Source organism: Oncorhynchus kisutch, linkage group LG8 (assembly GCF_002021735.2).
Source record: "Oncorhynchus kisutch isolate 150728-3 linkage group LG8, Okis_V2, whole genome shotgun sequence".
NCBI lineage: Eukaryota > Metazoa > Chordata > Actinopteri > Salmoniformes > Salmonidae > Oncorhynchus > Oncorhynchus kisutch.
Window position 1 is genome coordinate 60,013,802 of NC_034181.2, and position 15,525 is coordinate 60,029,326.

The window sequence follows — 15,525 nt, forward strand, 5'->3', positions numbered from 1 at the left end:
AAGAAAGAGAACAGAGCATCAGCCGGATGGTGTTGTGTTGCTCCGGCGTAAGGAAATCAACTCCCCCCGGGCGCATTTTTAAAAGCCTAATGCCTTTCAAATGATGTCATCACATTTTACTTGCTCTCTCTTTTTTTTTTGAAATCCACACGTTTCCTTACCATTTTTTCTTCTCGGCGTGACAGTAGTTACATAGAGGGAGAGGGCACTGGCTTTGACAGAACACGTGATGCATTAGAATAATGGAGAGAGAGAGGGAGACATCTTGTGTTTTTATGACACAATTTGATCTTTTTTTTTTTTTTTTGTGAAAGTGATATCACTGTAATCAAAACCACAGAACAATTTAGCCTGGAAGTGTGATTGAAAGAGCACCATTAAGGAAGAGGCCTTTCCCCTCAGCTATTCCTTTGTTGTTGTTGTTTTATCCATTAATGGGAACAGGGTGTGGTCCGTCTGGAGGGGCTGTCTCAGAGGACAGACACACACACACACACACGCATACACACACGCACGCACGCACACACACACACACACACACACACACACACACACACACACACACACACACACACACACACACACACACACACACACACACACACACACACACACACACACACACACACACACACACAAACAGGTACGAGTGTTGCATGTGTCGGTGGGCTCCTGTGGCATTTCCCCTTGGTTGGTTGAGGAGATTTTTATTGTGACACTAGCAGAGCTCCTGGTGTCAGAGCTGTAGTGCAGCAGACAGCAGCCAGAATGACTGATACTCATCCTCCTCCCAGATGGCCTGTACAACTCTGCTCCAATCTGATCTCAGCCCTTTGTTCTGTTATGTTCCATTACATTTGGATGAGCCCAATAAAATCAGAGCTGCTCTCAAATCAGAAAGCCTGAATTATATATGCACGGGTGTGATATTATTCCACTGCAACAGAGCCTGGATGTGTCAGTTTGTATGTAACTGGAAAAGCAGTGCTTGGCGGAAAAGAGGACAACGTATTGATAACGCAGATTAGATTAGCTAAGGAAAATAACAAGCTACAACATTGCAGTTTGCAGTGTGTAGTAAGATAAGTACAGTAGTATTAAGGATGTTTCATTCAATTGTGTCATTTTATTTATTAGCTAAACGTGCGTGTTAGATCAATAGTCATTGTAGTCATCTGACCATATCCATGGAAGGCTTTTCGCTCCCCTCTGGGTAACATTAACTCGAACTAAGCCAACTTAAAGCACTAAACATGTATAACACTAGCTGTGGCCTAACAGTACACTAACAGTGTGTGCACTGTAGCCGTCTCTGAGCGATAGCATTGGGAGTTATGGTTGCAAGACTTAACAGGGTAATATATGAAGCCAATGGCTTGCCTGTGACAATAATTTTTATTGTTGTTTCTCTTGCAGATTTTCCCTTTTGCATAAAAAGGAGCAAAGCAATGGAAAATCAATGCATGGAGAATAGTTATAGGGGGCTAGTTATCGAGAATCTCTCTGTCCCAGACTCGCTCCTCCTGGAAGACCACGTGTAAATGTATGAGATGACCTTCAAATGTCATAAATGTGTTGCGCAATAAACTGTCAATATTTGTGGTTATACAGCGCAGGATGACTTTTACAGTAATTGGAACAGCCCTATTAAAAGCTTGGGATCAGTCAGCTGATTAAGGACAACCATGCTGGACGCCTATCGCCTGGGACTCTCTCTCTCCCTTTCTTTCTCTCTCTCTTTCTCTCTCTCTCTCTCTCTCTCTCTCTCTCTCTCTCTCTCTCTCTCTCTCTCTCTCTCTCTCTCTCTCTCTCTCTCTCTCTCTCTCTCTCTCTGTCTCTCTCTCTCTCTCTCTCTCTCTCTCTCTCTCTCTCTCTCTCTCTCTCTCTCTCTCTCTCTCTCTCTCTCTCTCTCTCTCTCTCTCTCTCTCTCTCTCTCTCTCTCTCTCTCTCTCTCTCTCTCTCTCTCTCTCTCTCTCTCTCTCTCTCTCTCTCTATCTCTATCTCATCCATACACTACATGAACAGATACATTGAAGTGTTGGAAAGTGTGTGTGCAGGTGTGCTTGAGTATTTGTTTGCGTGCGAGTGTATAGCGATTGGAACCTTCATTATTGAAGGACTGTTAGATGCTGGAGTGCATCCTCTTCCTGGAACAGGGTCACTATTAACCCTGCCACACAGAGGGCCAGAGGATGAGGCTGGCCATAAGCTGTGTTTTTAGGGGTTCAATTCAACTCCATCTGGGGTGGACAGGTGGACTGTGTTTGCTACGTGAGAGAGGTGGAAACTTTGCCAAGAGGTGAAATGTCAAGTGGTGTAAAATGTGTTTGTGGAGAATTTAGCTACAGTGCAGTATGTGTACAGATGTAGGATTTCAAGGCTCGAACACATGGCGCCGAATGTGGATCTAGCGTTCGTCTGCCGATCGTCTGTGCGTTGTGCTTTGGGGACCGGCAGCTGTAGATTCTACATGTAAAATCGGTGCGCAAACTATGCTCTGAGGTGCTAAATACTCTCAGCCAGCAAACGCTATTGTTTCTTAGCCCTTAATTTGAGCCAGTTTCCTACAGCAAGAAAATAATCCTGCAGCAACAGGAAATGTGAACTATTATGTGGATTATAATTCATGCACATTTTTTTTGTAGCAGTTGATACATTGTTCTTAAGGGAAAAGTGGAAATGACAAACGTTAGAAGCCTTTTTAAACACACTACAAGTTGAAAAGTTGCAACAGGGTGATCAAATGAAGATCCTACGTTTGTATATGGACTGCAGACATGTTGGGATTATTGATTAGAAAAGCCTTGTGTCTGGGCCTTGGTTTAGAGAGGGTGGGTTTGGAAAGGTCACATGCAGATCAGAATTGGGTGTACAGTGTGAACGGGGCTATGGTTGTTACAGTAAAGGATATATAAACTGTTCAATACTGTATGCCTGCTGGCTTGGGGCGGTCACATGCACATAATTACAATAGTACACTGTACTATAGGCAGTGTGGGTGCAGAGTCATGTGATCAGTGCCAGCAGTAGGAGGACTTGCTGACTTCAGCCTTTCCTTTAAACCTTATTTGACTCTTAAAGAGGAACAGATTAGGCTACTGGAAGAAATACTTTTGATTGTGTGGCCTGGTTGCCTAAGTGGGCTGCTCTATTCAGACGCTCACCCTCCCCACGCGCATACCATGTCATGTGCCGGACTAGAACCTTATGTGGGCTTTGGTGTGGGTCATGCACTGACTGGCTTGCAACGTAAGGGGTGATGGGGTGGAGCCATGAACAGAATACTTCATCTCACTGTGAACTGGTACTTCTTCATGAGTACCCACGGTGCGACAGGGTATGTGGTTGAACAAGGTTATCATGTTGGCATTGGGCTCTAGAGATTCACTCCACCTCGTCGGTCATTCTGCTTGACTAGAGTGTAGCTTTCATAACACATCAGAGCTTACAAGGACTTCTTGAGCAACCAGTCTATACAGCTAGTTGGTCATGTAGTGAGGTCATGGCCCATATCAACGCATGAGGCAACGTCCTCACCTCGCGATTCTGCCGCCGTCAGCCCTTCTCAAATCTATTTCAGTTCCTCCTGAGATGCGGGTGATTATGTGGAGAGCGGTTGTTGGTCTCCACACGTCTGTGCGGTATTAGTGGCAGTTCAAGCAGGGTGAGGTCACTCTTATCACCCTCTCGTATCTCTGACAGGTAGCGACGCTACCTGTCAAACCCAGGGCGCTACGGAGACGCGTTGGCCCACTGCTGACAGAGACGTTTCTTTCCTTGTATTGTTCATTTCAACACAATCCGCCATATGCTACCAGAAGATGATGATCGCGGGGATGAAACATTACGACGGGAGTGGGAGAGTGTGGAGGGGGTCGGGCCCGGTGTTTCTAAAGGAGCCTGAAAGCTTATGAACTGTCAGCGTTCTGTCAGCTTGAAACGGGTGTGTGTGTGTGTGTGTGTGTGTGTGTGGGGGGGGGGGGGGGGGGGGGGGGGGGTAGCGGCAAAACGTGAACCCATTGATGTGTTTTACTTTGTGTGGTGTTAGCAGATTTGGATGGAAAAGGAGGACAAAAGCAAAGAAAAGTGTGTTTTCTGACATGGTGACGGTGTGCAGTGACACTCACCACCGTGTGTGTCTGTCTGTGTGTGTCTCTCTTGTTGCTCCAGATGTCGGGGATGACCTGGGGAAGATGGCGGGGAGTGTTCAGCAGGCCCCCTCCCAGCACAGGGACAGGAGCCTGGGCTCGGCCATCAAGGACTGCCCCTACTGTGGGAAGACCTTCCGCACCTCCCACCACCTCAAGGTCCACCTGAGGATACACACAGGTCAGTGGAGTGAGTTCCCCTTGGATATTACTGCTACCACCATTTTGCCTTCTGCCACCGATCTCTGCCTACAACTCGAGTCAACACCATTTGGCCATGTTCAATACCATTGGTGGGAACAGTTATTCGAAGAGCACAGCTCTGCTGTAATCCATGGGACAATGGCATTCAGTGGTTCACTTTAGCTACTGTTCTAATCTTATCCATGTGTGAGTGTCAAAATATGTCTCTACCTGGATAACCTTCCGTGTTAGCTGCTGGGAGGTGGAGGTGGAGGTGGTCCCATTGAGAGTAATGGAGGTGGACACTGTGTCGACTGGCCAGAGCAGGCTGTTATACTGTACCCCGCTACACTACACTGCAAGGTAGACATGTCCCAGTAAATATCCGGGCCATTCTAAGGTCACCTGAGATCAAGGACGTCGGCTCTGCTAATTGTCCAAACAGGCTAATCTAGCACGCTATGTGCTATACGTTACAGTGTGTTTCTACACTATGTTTCTGCATTGAGTGTGTTTTTGCGTACCTTGTAGCTTTGGAGTACTGCTTGGAATGTAGCTTAGAGTACTGTACTGGACCGCCTGTTAAAATCCATGGCATAATGTTGTGAGTCAGCCCATATCAGACACAAAAGAGCATGACCCTAGAAACGAGTGTTTAGCATTTCTTCAGAGCCGTGCTCTAATTACTTGGCTGAGGGGAGAGCTTGAGTGTACGCCCTAGTGACAGTCTACTACACCACGCTACAATACCTCTTCAGTCCGCATGGCTTTCTCTCGTTCTCAGATTAGGCCTGGGAATGACAGAGGACATCCAGTATGCTCATGGAGGTCTCTTGAGTTTTTAGGACTACACTTCTTATCAGCCTCTGTTCTTGTTCTGCACTGTAACTGTGAACGCTCTCGGGTATAGAGCGCCTGATGTAGACATCTGAAGACACCATTTTACACCCCCCCCCCCCCCCCCCCCAAAAAAATGTCATCCTTAAGTGCCAGTAAAGGCATGGCGCAAGCTTTCAGAACTGAAGATGGAAATCTCTTGCAGCTGAGGAAATCAATGCTTGCTTTTTTCCCCCTTTCTTTTTTTTCTCTCGCCATGCACTTAAAAATAGAGAAGGGAGACCACCCAAACTGTGCCTCCCCCCTCCCCCTTTAATAAGGACCACATACCTCTGGTCTGGAGGGGAATTAAGGAGCCAGCGTAGCTCGTAGCTCGGCGTAGCGCAGGAGCACTTGTGCACTACCATAATTAGGATCTTTGTGTAAAATAGCACATCCAGGTCATCGAGAGCAGCCCCAACCCTGATGCTGCAGACCTCTGAATACCTCACCGCCAAGAGAGGGGGGTGGGACATGGAAATCTGTTACCTAACAGAGGGGGGCTGAGTTATGCCTGTTTTGAGTGGTACAGTAAGGGTCCCCAGAAGGGCCATATTTCAGCAGATAGGAAACAGAGGCCTCATCCCAGGCCCTCTGTTAAACGTACACGGCGCAGCAGGCCAGGTCCTGCGTAAGCACAACTCAGCATGGTCACTTCGTGCACAGAAACCGTCTGATGTGTCTACAAGATGTTGCCCTTTAAAATCACTCGTACATTATCAGATTGACTTCAGTTTGAAATGATGATGATTACATCAAGGCGATGACTTTTACATCCTGGGCAGATTCCTCCTTGATGGCAAAACAGTGGAACTCGGAGCTGACATGATGCACCCTTCATCCTAATTCAGTCTGAACAGCACAATGGCATTGCTTATCGGGAGGTGCTCGCGTTGTGCAACACAATGTTAGATTAATGACTCGCTAACATTTTGTTGAAAGGAATGAAGTGAATTTAAATTTCTCTAAAAGTTAAAGAGCTAATGTTACAGTATTAATTTCCTCTTGAACAGTGAGTGGGAAAATATCCATTAGTGAAATGAACCACAGTTTCTAGGTAGCTAACATTGTGCAGAATACAGTGTGGGGCCACAGTTAATGAACACTGCAGTGGGTGATATTTCATTATACAAATTAATGCTCACATTTTAATGGGAAAGTCACATAATGAATCTAGGCTTCAGTGACAGCAATTAGAGACACAGATTGTCCCCTTCTGGACAAGGCAGTATTTAGCAGTAAGCAGCTGTGTGTGTAAAAAAAAAAGAAGGTCTTTGCTCTTGACAATGGCTACGCATAACTTTGGGGGAAATAACCAGTCGAGTTTCCACTCACCTTTAAATGAGGACAGAGAAAGAGCCAGGCCTTGCCCATGTCACATAACCTTAACCCAATCAGAATGAATCAATAGGGACCCATGATCTTGCTCTCCATTTCTCTCCCTCTCTCTCTCCTTCTCTCCCTCTCTCCATTTCTCTCCCTCTCTCTCTCCTTCTCTCCCTCTCTCCATTTCTCTCCCTCTCTCTCTCCTTCTCTCCCTCTCTCCATTTCTCTCCCTCTCTCCATTTCTCTCCCTCTCTCTCTCCTTCTCTCCCTCTCTCTATTTCTTTCCCTCTCTCTCTCTCTCTCCCCTGTTATTTCAATTTCTCCTTCATGGACAGGTTTAATACCAACAGCCCCTACCCCTTTTTCCAAACGAGTACCTCTTTGCATGTAACAACACTCCTGCATAGTAAACACATATGTTGATGTTTGTTGCTGACCAACTCCCTTATTAAATGCTATTCAACATTGACTCAATGGTTAGGCGTTTGGATCGGTTCCTTTCCCCAACGGGTTTCCCCAGTTCTGCCCAGATAAGATTTGAATAACAGCACTTCTTCCAGTGCATATCGCCTTTCAACGTTACGTAAAGCCATATGGAAATGTATCTGAAAGTATGTCATATCTATTAACTGTTGTAATTGCCCCTCTGTAGTGGCTCTGGGTGTTTATTCTGTGGTTACTATGGAGCTGTGACAAAGCATCCAAATCCAGATGAAATCTGTTGGAGTAGAGGAACTGTTTAAAGAAGTAGAGCAAAAAAAAGGAGGATGAGGATGAATCCATTGATTATATTTAAACATTATATTAGTTCTCATGAAAAGATACTCTTTTTTTTATAGTACTGTGGCAGGTGATCGTGAAATAGTTGCCCCCATATTTATGAATTTGTATAAAAAAAAAATCCCTTGATTGTGTTAATATGTTTTCTTTATTACATATTACATTTTTTTGGGGGGGGGGGGTAGAAATGTATATTTCTAAACAAGGACAAATTATAATTCCTTTCTTTTGTCCCATGGAGATCTGTTGTGTTTCACAGAGGTTGTGCTGTTTGCACTGATATCAATTAAAAGTGGATTAACGGGTACATAATGACCTTTAGCAGTAAATTATGTGTAATGTTGCAAGGCAGGATACAGTATATTCCCCAGATGTCACGCATGCCCCTGACGTATGATTGAGCAGATGTCTTAGTGAGTCCAAATGGTCCACAAAGAACACACACACCACACCACACCACACATTTACGGTATACATTTCCCAGCCATGTGTACATTGATTACTCTTCACGGTTTGATTAGAAAGGTATCATATGTTCAGTTATATTCAGTGGTGTTGTGGAGGGTAAAAGCTTCTGCTAAATGGCATATATTATATTATTATAATATTCAATGCAAGTGAACACAGTTTGCCCACTGTGTTTGCCTAACAGTTTACCCACTGTTTTTGCCTAACAGTTTACCCACAGTTTTTGCCTAACAGTTTACCCACTGTTTTTGCCTAACAGTTTACCCACTGTTTTTGCCTAACAGTTTACCCACTGTTTTTGCCTAACAGTTTACCCACTGTTTGCCTAACAGTTTACCCACTGTTTGCCTAACAGTTTACCCACTGTTTTTGCCTAACAGTTACCCACTGTTTGCCTAACAGTTTACCCACTGTGTTTGCCTAACAGTTTATCCACTGTTTTTGCCTAACAGTTTACCCACTGTTTGCCTAACATTTTACCCACTGTTTTTGCCTAACAGTTTACCCACTGTTTTTGCCTAACAGTTTATCCACTGTTTTTGCCTAACAGTTTACCCACCGTTTGCCTAACAGTTTACCCACTGTTTGCCTAACAGTTTACCCACTGTTTGCCTAACAGTTTACCCACTGTTTGCCTAACAGTTTACCCACTGTGTTTGCCTAACAGTTTATCCTCTGTTTTTGCCTAACAGTTTACCCACTGTTTGCCTAACATTTTACCCACTGTTTTTGCCTAACAGTTTATCCTCTGTTTTTGCCTAACAGTTTACCCACTGTTTGCCTAACATTTTACCCACTGTTTTTGCCTAACAGTTTACCCACTGTTTTTGCCTAACAGTTTATCCACTGTTTTTGCCTAACAGTTTACCCACCGTTTGCCTAACAGTTTACCCACTGTTTGCCTAACAGTTTACCCACTGTTTGCCTAACAGTTTACCCACTGTTTGCCTAACAGTTTACCCACTGTTTGCCTAACAGTTTACCCACTGTTTGCCTAACAGTTTACCCACTGTTTTGCCTAACAGTTTACCCACTGTTTTTGCCTAACAGTTTACCCACTGTTTTTGCCTAACAGTTTACCCACTGTTTGCCTAACAGTTTACCCACTGTTTGCCTAACAGTTTACCCACTGTTTTTGCCTAGCAGTTTACCCACTGTTTGCCTAACAGTTTACCCACTGTTTTTGCCTAACAGTTTACCCACTGTTTGCCTAACAGTTTACCCACTGTTCGCCTAACAGTTTACCCACTGTTTGCCTAACAGTTTACCCACTGTTTGCCTAACAGTTTACCCACTGTTTTTGCCTAACAGTTTACCCACTGTTTTTGCCTAACAGTTTACCCACTGTTTTTGCCTAACAGTTTACCCACTGTTTTTGCCTAACAGTTTACCCACTGTTTGCCTAACAGTTTACCCACTGTTTTGTTTGCCTAACAGTTTACCCACTGTTTGCCTAACAGTTTACCCACTGTTTTTGCCTAACAGTTTACCCACTGTTTGCCTAACAGTTTACCCACTGTTTGCCTAACAGTTTACCCACTGTTTGCCTAACAGTTTACCCACTGTTTGCCTAACAGTTTACCCACTGTTTGCCTAACAGTTTACCCACTGTTTGCCTAACAGTTTACCCACTGTTTTGCCTAACAGTTTACCCACTGTTTTTGCCTAACAGTTTACCCACTGTTTGCCTAACAGTTTACCCACTGTTTGCCTAACAGTTTACCCACTGTTTGCCTAACAGTTTACCCACTGTTTGCGGGAAAAATGCATTGAAAGTATAGGAATTGTTACTTTATTCACCATGACCGGCGATCAGAGTTTACCCACCTATTTGTTTACTGTAACGTTATTGTACGTCACTGGTTATATTCAACTGTCTGAAGCCCAAGATTATATATGTCGTCTTATGTTTTTTATTTTATTTGGAATGGTGGTGTTGATAACCATTTTCATCATTAACAGCCTTACAATTTATTTTATTTTTTTGCAAAAAAAACGAATCACCCAAATTTCACTCAAATTTTGGGCCTAGAATATCATTTTGTCCAGTTAAAGGAATTGAGAATGATCATTTGCATCAGGGACGTTTCCTTATTAAATCAGCCCAAGCTCTTGTTATCCTGCTTAGAGGATAAGCACTTATTGGGTTAAAAGCTCATCTCGCATGGTTTATTTTAAATATGCTTCAAAATCGCTCTTGTGTTAAAAGAAAAGAACACGGTAGTCTCTCTCTCTCTATCTCCCTTTCCCTCTCTAATTTTCTTTCTCTCTCTCTGGTATCAATATTGTATTGAGTTTGTATTTGTGGCCCTTTATTTGAGAACTGTGCAGTAGGTCTGCAGGTCCTACAGTCTTTTTCTGGAATGGTGCCCTCCAAATAATGATAAATTACTTGAGCAGTATTCCATTTGCTAATTATATCCATGATTTACTACTGCGAGAATTAAATCATTCCATTCAGTCTTGCGTAACAATGCAACATTTTTTTCCGGTAAAAAATGGTTTCCATGTGTATAATCTAAACATGGTATAGTTATATATATACACACACAATACTTGACAAACATCCTTTTATTCTTGACTTTTTCCAACCCCCTTGCTCTTAACACATTTACAGTTGAAGTCGTAAGTTTATATACACTTAGGTTGCAGTCATTAAAACTTGTTTTTCAACCACTCCACACATTTCTTGTTAACAAACTATAGTTTTGGCAAGTCAGTTAGGACATCTACTTTGTGCACGACAAAGTATTTTTCCAACAATTGCTTACAGACATATTATTTCACTTATAATTCACTGTATCACAATTCCAGTGGGTTTACATACACAAAGTTGACTGTGCCTTTAAACAGCTTAGGAAATTCCATAAAATTATGGCATGGCTTCTGATAGGCTAACTGACATCATTTGAGTCAATTGGAGGTGAACCTGTGGATGTATTTCGAGGCCTACCTTCAAACTCAGTGCCTCTTTGCTTGACATCATGGGAAAATCTAAAGAAATCCGACCTCCACAAGTCTGGTTCATCCTTGAGAGCAATTTCCAAACTCCTGAAGGTACCACGTTCATCTATACAAACAATAGTACGCAAACAAAAGTATAAACACTATGGGACCACACAGCCATCTTAGCGCTCAGGAAGGAGATGAGTTCTGTCTCCTAGAGATAAACGTTCATGGTGCGAAAAGTGCAAATCAATCCCAGAACAACAGCAAAGGACCTTGTGAAGATGCTGGAGGAAACAGGTACAAATGTATCTATATCCACAGTAAAACGAGTCCTATATCGACATAACCTGAAAAACCGCTCAGCAAGGAAGAAGCCACTGCTCCAAAACCGCCATAAAAAAGCCAGACTACAGTTTGCAACTGAACACGGTGACAAATATCTTACTTTTTGGAGAAATGTCCTCTGGTCTGATGAAACAGAAATAGAACTGTTTGGCCATAATGACCATCGTTATGTTTGGAGGAAAAAGGGGGAGGCTTGCAAGCCGAAGAACACCATTCCAACCATGAAGCATGGGAGTGGTAGCATCATGTTGTTGGGGTGCTTTGCTGCAGGAGGATCTGGTGCACTTCACAAAATAGATGGCATCATGAGGTAGGAAAATTATGTTGGTATATATTGAAGCAACATCTCAAGACATCAGTCAGGAAGTTAAAGCTTGGTCGCAAATGGGTCTTCCAAATGGACCATGACCTCAAGCATACTTCCAAAGTTGTGGCAAAATAGCTTAAGAACAACAAAGTCAAGGTATTGGAGTGGCCCTCACAAAGCCCTGACCTCAGTCCTATAGAAAATTGAGGGCAGAACTGAAAAAGCGTGTGTGAGCAAGGAGGCCTACAAACCTGACCAAGTTTCAGCAGCTCTGTCAGGAGGAATGTGCCAAAATTCACCCAACTTATTGTGGGAAGCTTGTGGAAGGCTACCTGAAACATTTGGCCCAAGTTAAACAATTTAAAGGCAATGCTACCAAATAGAAATTGAGTGTATGTAAACTTCTGACCCACTGGGAATGTGATGAAAGAAATAAAAGCTGAAATAAATCATTCTTTCTAGTATTATTCTGACATTTCACATTCTTAATATAAAGTGGTGATCCTAACTGACCTAAAACAGATCATTTTTACTAGGATTAATTGTCAGGAATTGTGAAAAACTGGGTTTAAATGTACTTGGCTAAGGTGTATGTTAACTTCTGACTTCAACTGTAGCTGTAACTTATCCAAGAGAAATGCATGCCAGGAGCATTACTATGTCTAAAAGCCAAGCTTAGCATTTCTGCTTGTTGTTTTTTGATTTCAAATCTGACTTTGGTTTCAAATGTATTGTAATTGCTTACAGGACATTTTTAATGTTAAGATACTGGTTGTGACTTATCTCTTCAAAGGCAAAGGAGATCCATTTTTCTGGACAAATTGCGTTTTACCATTCAATTTTACCATTAACAAATATTTATAAATGTTTATATACACAGTGTATTTATATAGAGATGCTCTACCTGCACTGTAAGTCAAATGATGCTACTACCACTATTCTACTACCGTGATATACAGACACATGTTTTCCACATGTACATTCTTGCTCATTTGTGTCAGTTTGTTTTAGTTTCATATGAAGGGACTGCGTCTTCCACTATTTGCTCCAAATAGCCGTAGAGCCATTCAGCTGGGAAAGAATGGAGAGCTTCTTCTCTGTGAATGGTGATTTATGATAAAGTGCAAATAGAGAACGTCCGAGAAATCACTGTCTCATCGCCAAGGCAGAGGCCTGTCAGCGAACAAGGCCAAGAGAGTGAGGCCCACCAACAACCGCCATGCAAACAGAGATAACATCGAGACAGTTGTGTTGTCAGTTGAAAATATTATCTCTTGTAGTGGACTGAAAGCACCATATGGTGAAATGGTTTTTATTGCGTCGACATGAGTGATGGCTCACTTTGGAGGAGCTGGATCGACCCGTATTCACATGCCGATCCCGAATGGAGCTGAGGAGCTGTTTGCTGAATGCAGAATTCTGTTGAATGTTGGTTAACACTGAGATCATTGTGTTGGTTTTCACTGTTGTTCCCTCTCTTGTTCATTTCCTTTCTCTTTCTTTCTCTCTCTCTCTCTCTTTTTCTCTCTATCTTTCCTACAGGAGAGAAACCCTACAGGTGCCCTCACTGCGACTACGCAGGCACCCAGTCTGCCTCACTGAAGTACCACCTGGAGCGCCACCACCGTGAGCGGCAGAATGGCGGCGGCCCCTCCTCCGGACACGCCCCTCCCTCTGAGCACAAGGAGGAGCACGGCAAGGGTGGTGTCTTCGCCCGTCCTGATGTCCTCCGCGGTGTCTTCAAGGGCATGCCCTCCAGCCTGGACTTCAGAGGGGGCCCGTTGCACCCCCACCAGTGGGCCCCTCCCGGTATGTTGTCCCCCAGGGAGCGTGAGAGGGACAGAGAGCGAGAGCGTAATGGCCTGGGACCTGACACTCCCTCTGAAAACATGAAGAGCCCAGAGGGCCCCTCCGCCGCAGACGTCCCAGCCAGCTTCAGAGACCTGGGGCGGGCGTACCAGAGTATGGTGGGAAACGGTGTCAACTTCCAGGGCTCCCTGCAGGCCTTCATGGACAGCTTCGTCCTCAGCTCCCTGAAGAAGGAGAAGGAGATGAGAGAGAGCCACCTGCAGTCCCAGCATTACTTTGAGAGTGGTGAGCCCAAAGCCAAGAGGGCTGATACTGGTGAGGAGAAGGCTGAGGCCAAGCCCTCAACGGGCAAGCCTGGGTCCCAGTACGAGCCTCTGGACCTGTCTGTCAATGTCAAGCCTGAAACAGGCTCTCTGCCTGGCTCCTCTGTCACCTTCCAGGACAATGTGGCGTGGCATGGCTGCCTCTTCTGCTCCTTCACCACCTCCTCTGTGGAGCTGATGGCCCTCCACCTGCAGGCCAACCACCTGGGCAAGGCCAAGCAACGCAAGGAGGGCAAGGAGCACCAGGGAGAGCCCTCCCACTTCCTCAAGGCCAGCATGGGCCCAGCCCACCTCCATGACAAAGACAACGACAGAGAGGGGGTGAAGAGCCAGTCAGCCTGGTCCAACCACATGGAGCCCCATGCCAGCATGGGAGCCTTCCAGAGCGACTTCTACAAGCAGTATGGAGGCATGTACGATGGGTCCCCAAGGACCCCAGGCCTCCAGGGGTTTGGAGCGACATGCCCTGACCCAGCCCTGGAGCAGCAGAGCCAGGCCAGAAAAACAGCTGGGGATGAGCTCTCAGACAAGGCCTCCTGCGGAGAGCTGGAGGAGCAGGGACAGTCTGAGGATGAGGAAGGCAGGGCCGACGAGCGCTGCCACAGCACTGAGTCCTCCTCCGCCCAACCGGAGAGACAGCGACCCCACTCTGATGACGAGGAGGAAGAGGAGGAAGAGGACGCGGTAGAGGGGGAAGATGAGGACAGTGCCACCTATCAGATGCCGAAGCAGATGCAGGCCGTGTCCCCAGCTAGAGAGGCCCAACGACCAGGGGTCTCCATGGGCCCTGGGGCCCCTTTCCCTCCCCAGTCCCGGCCTCAGCCACCCCTGGAGAAGCAGTGGCAGCAGGGCTTGGGTCTCCTTTCATCTCCTGGTGGTCCCCTGGGGCTGCTGAAGCCAGAACATGCCCATCTCGAGCAGCAGATGAACATGCTGTCCGTCCTGAGGGCCTACAGCTCGGAGAACCTTGCAGCGTTCAACGGCCTTGGAAGTGGCTCAAACAGCGGCGTCGGCATCAAGAGACCAGACGCACCCGGTAAGTGAGCCTGACCCTGCCGCATGGGACCACCTTTTATCTTATTGTCCCTACGTCCACAAACACACAAACAATGCACATACACACACACACACACACACACACAAACACACACACACAAACACACAAAAACACATTCAATATTGTATTTACCTACATTCGCTAACACTACGATATGTACATTTGCCAAAACCCCAATTCATACACCCACAGCATCACACGCTCGTAACTTTGTCCTGAGATTCACAATAAAACTCAGAAACTCACACAGAAAAACGAGATTTTCTCGAAAGTGATTTCGACCTTATTTCAAGCAAGTTTAGAAGCTATTGGAGTGGCGAGTGGCTACAGATTAATCTTTATTACACGTTTATATTAGGGAGACAGTAGTGTCTTCTCTCCCTCCATCCCGAGGAAGGGAATAATCCTGTCTCCTAGAGAGCAGGACCTCAGCTCCCATGTCATCTCAAGAACACAGCGGTTAACTATCTTAGCTCTCATAAAGCCCTCTCCCAAAAGCCCATTACTTTATAAGACCCAAAGATCTATGGGCCTGTGAAAAATGAACTGTCAGCTTTCATGATTCTGTTAAGGTTACAGGCGCTCCTTGAGACTGCTGTTTTTCGGAGTGCCCTTTTGCAGTTTCGGTGATAAAAATCTCAGGGAAAAGGAATCTTCAAGTTGAGCTCATAGCTCAGCACTGTGCCAGCCAGTGTAGTGTTGTACGTAGTAGGATAAGTGAACTACACACTTTAGTCCAGAATTCAACTAGCCATATCTGGAGGATTCTACCATTCTGTCTCTTACTCGCCTCTCATTTTAAAGGACAACATACATTTTAAATATTGCATTTCTTGAATATACTGTAATATTAATTAAATGTCACACACACACACACACACGTTTTCCGAGGCCTGTTCTCTAGCAACCTGAATTCATTTTGTGTTTAGGTTGATACCACTGCTCATATTCTAC

General features: G+C 45.0%; 1 protein-coding gene across 4 annotated transcripts in view; it reads left to right on the top strand.

Annotated features, from left to right (window-relative positions):
• The window catches only part of LOC109895286 (zinc finger protein 536), a 203,887-nt gene that overhangs the window by 122,254 nt on the left and 66,108 nt on the right, over positions 1 to 15,525 (top strand). For all 4 annotated transcript variants that reach the window (XM_031830754.1, XM_031830753.1, XM_031830752.1 and 1 more), the window contains 2 exons: positions 4,171 to 4,329; positions 12,925 to 14,550. In XM_031830754.1, the coding sequence (XP_031686614.1) occupies positions 4,171 to 4,329; positions 12,925 to 14,550 (1,785 nt within the window). The remainder of the gene's footprint in view (positions 1 to 4,170; positions 4,330 to 12,924; positions 14,551 to 15,525) is intronic.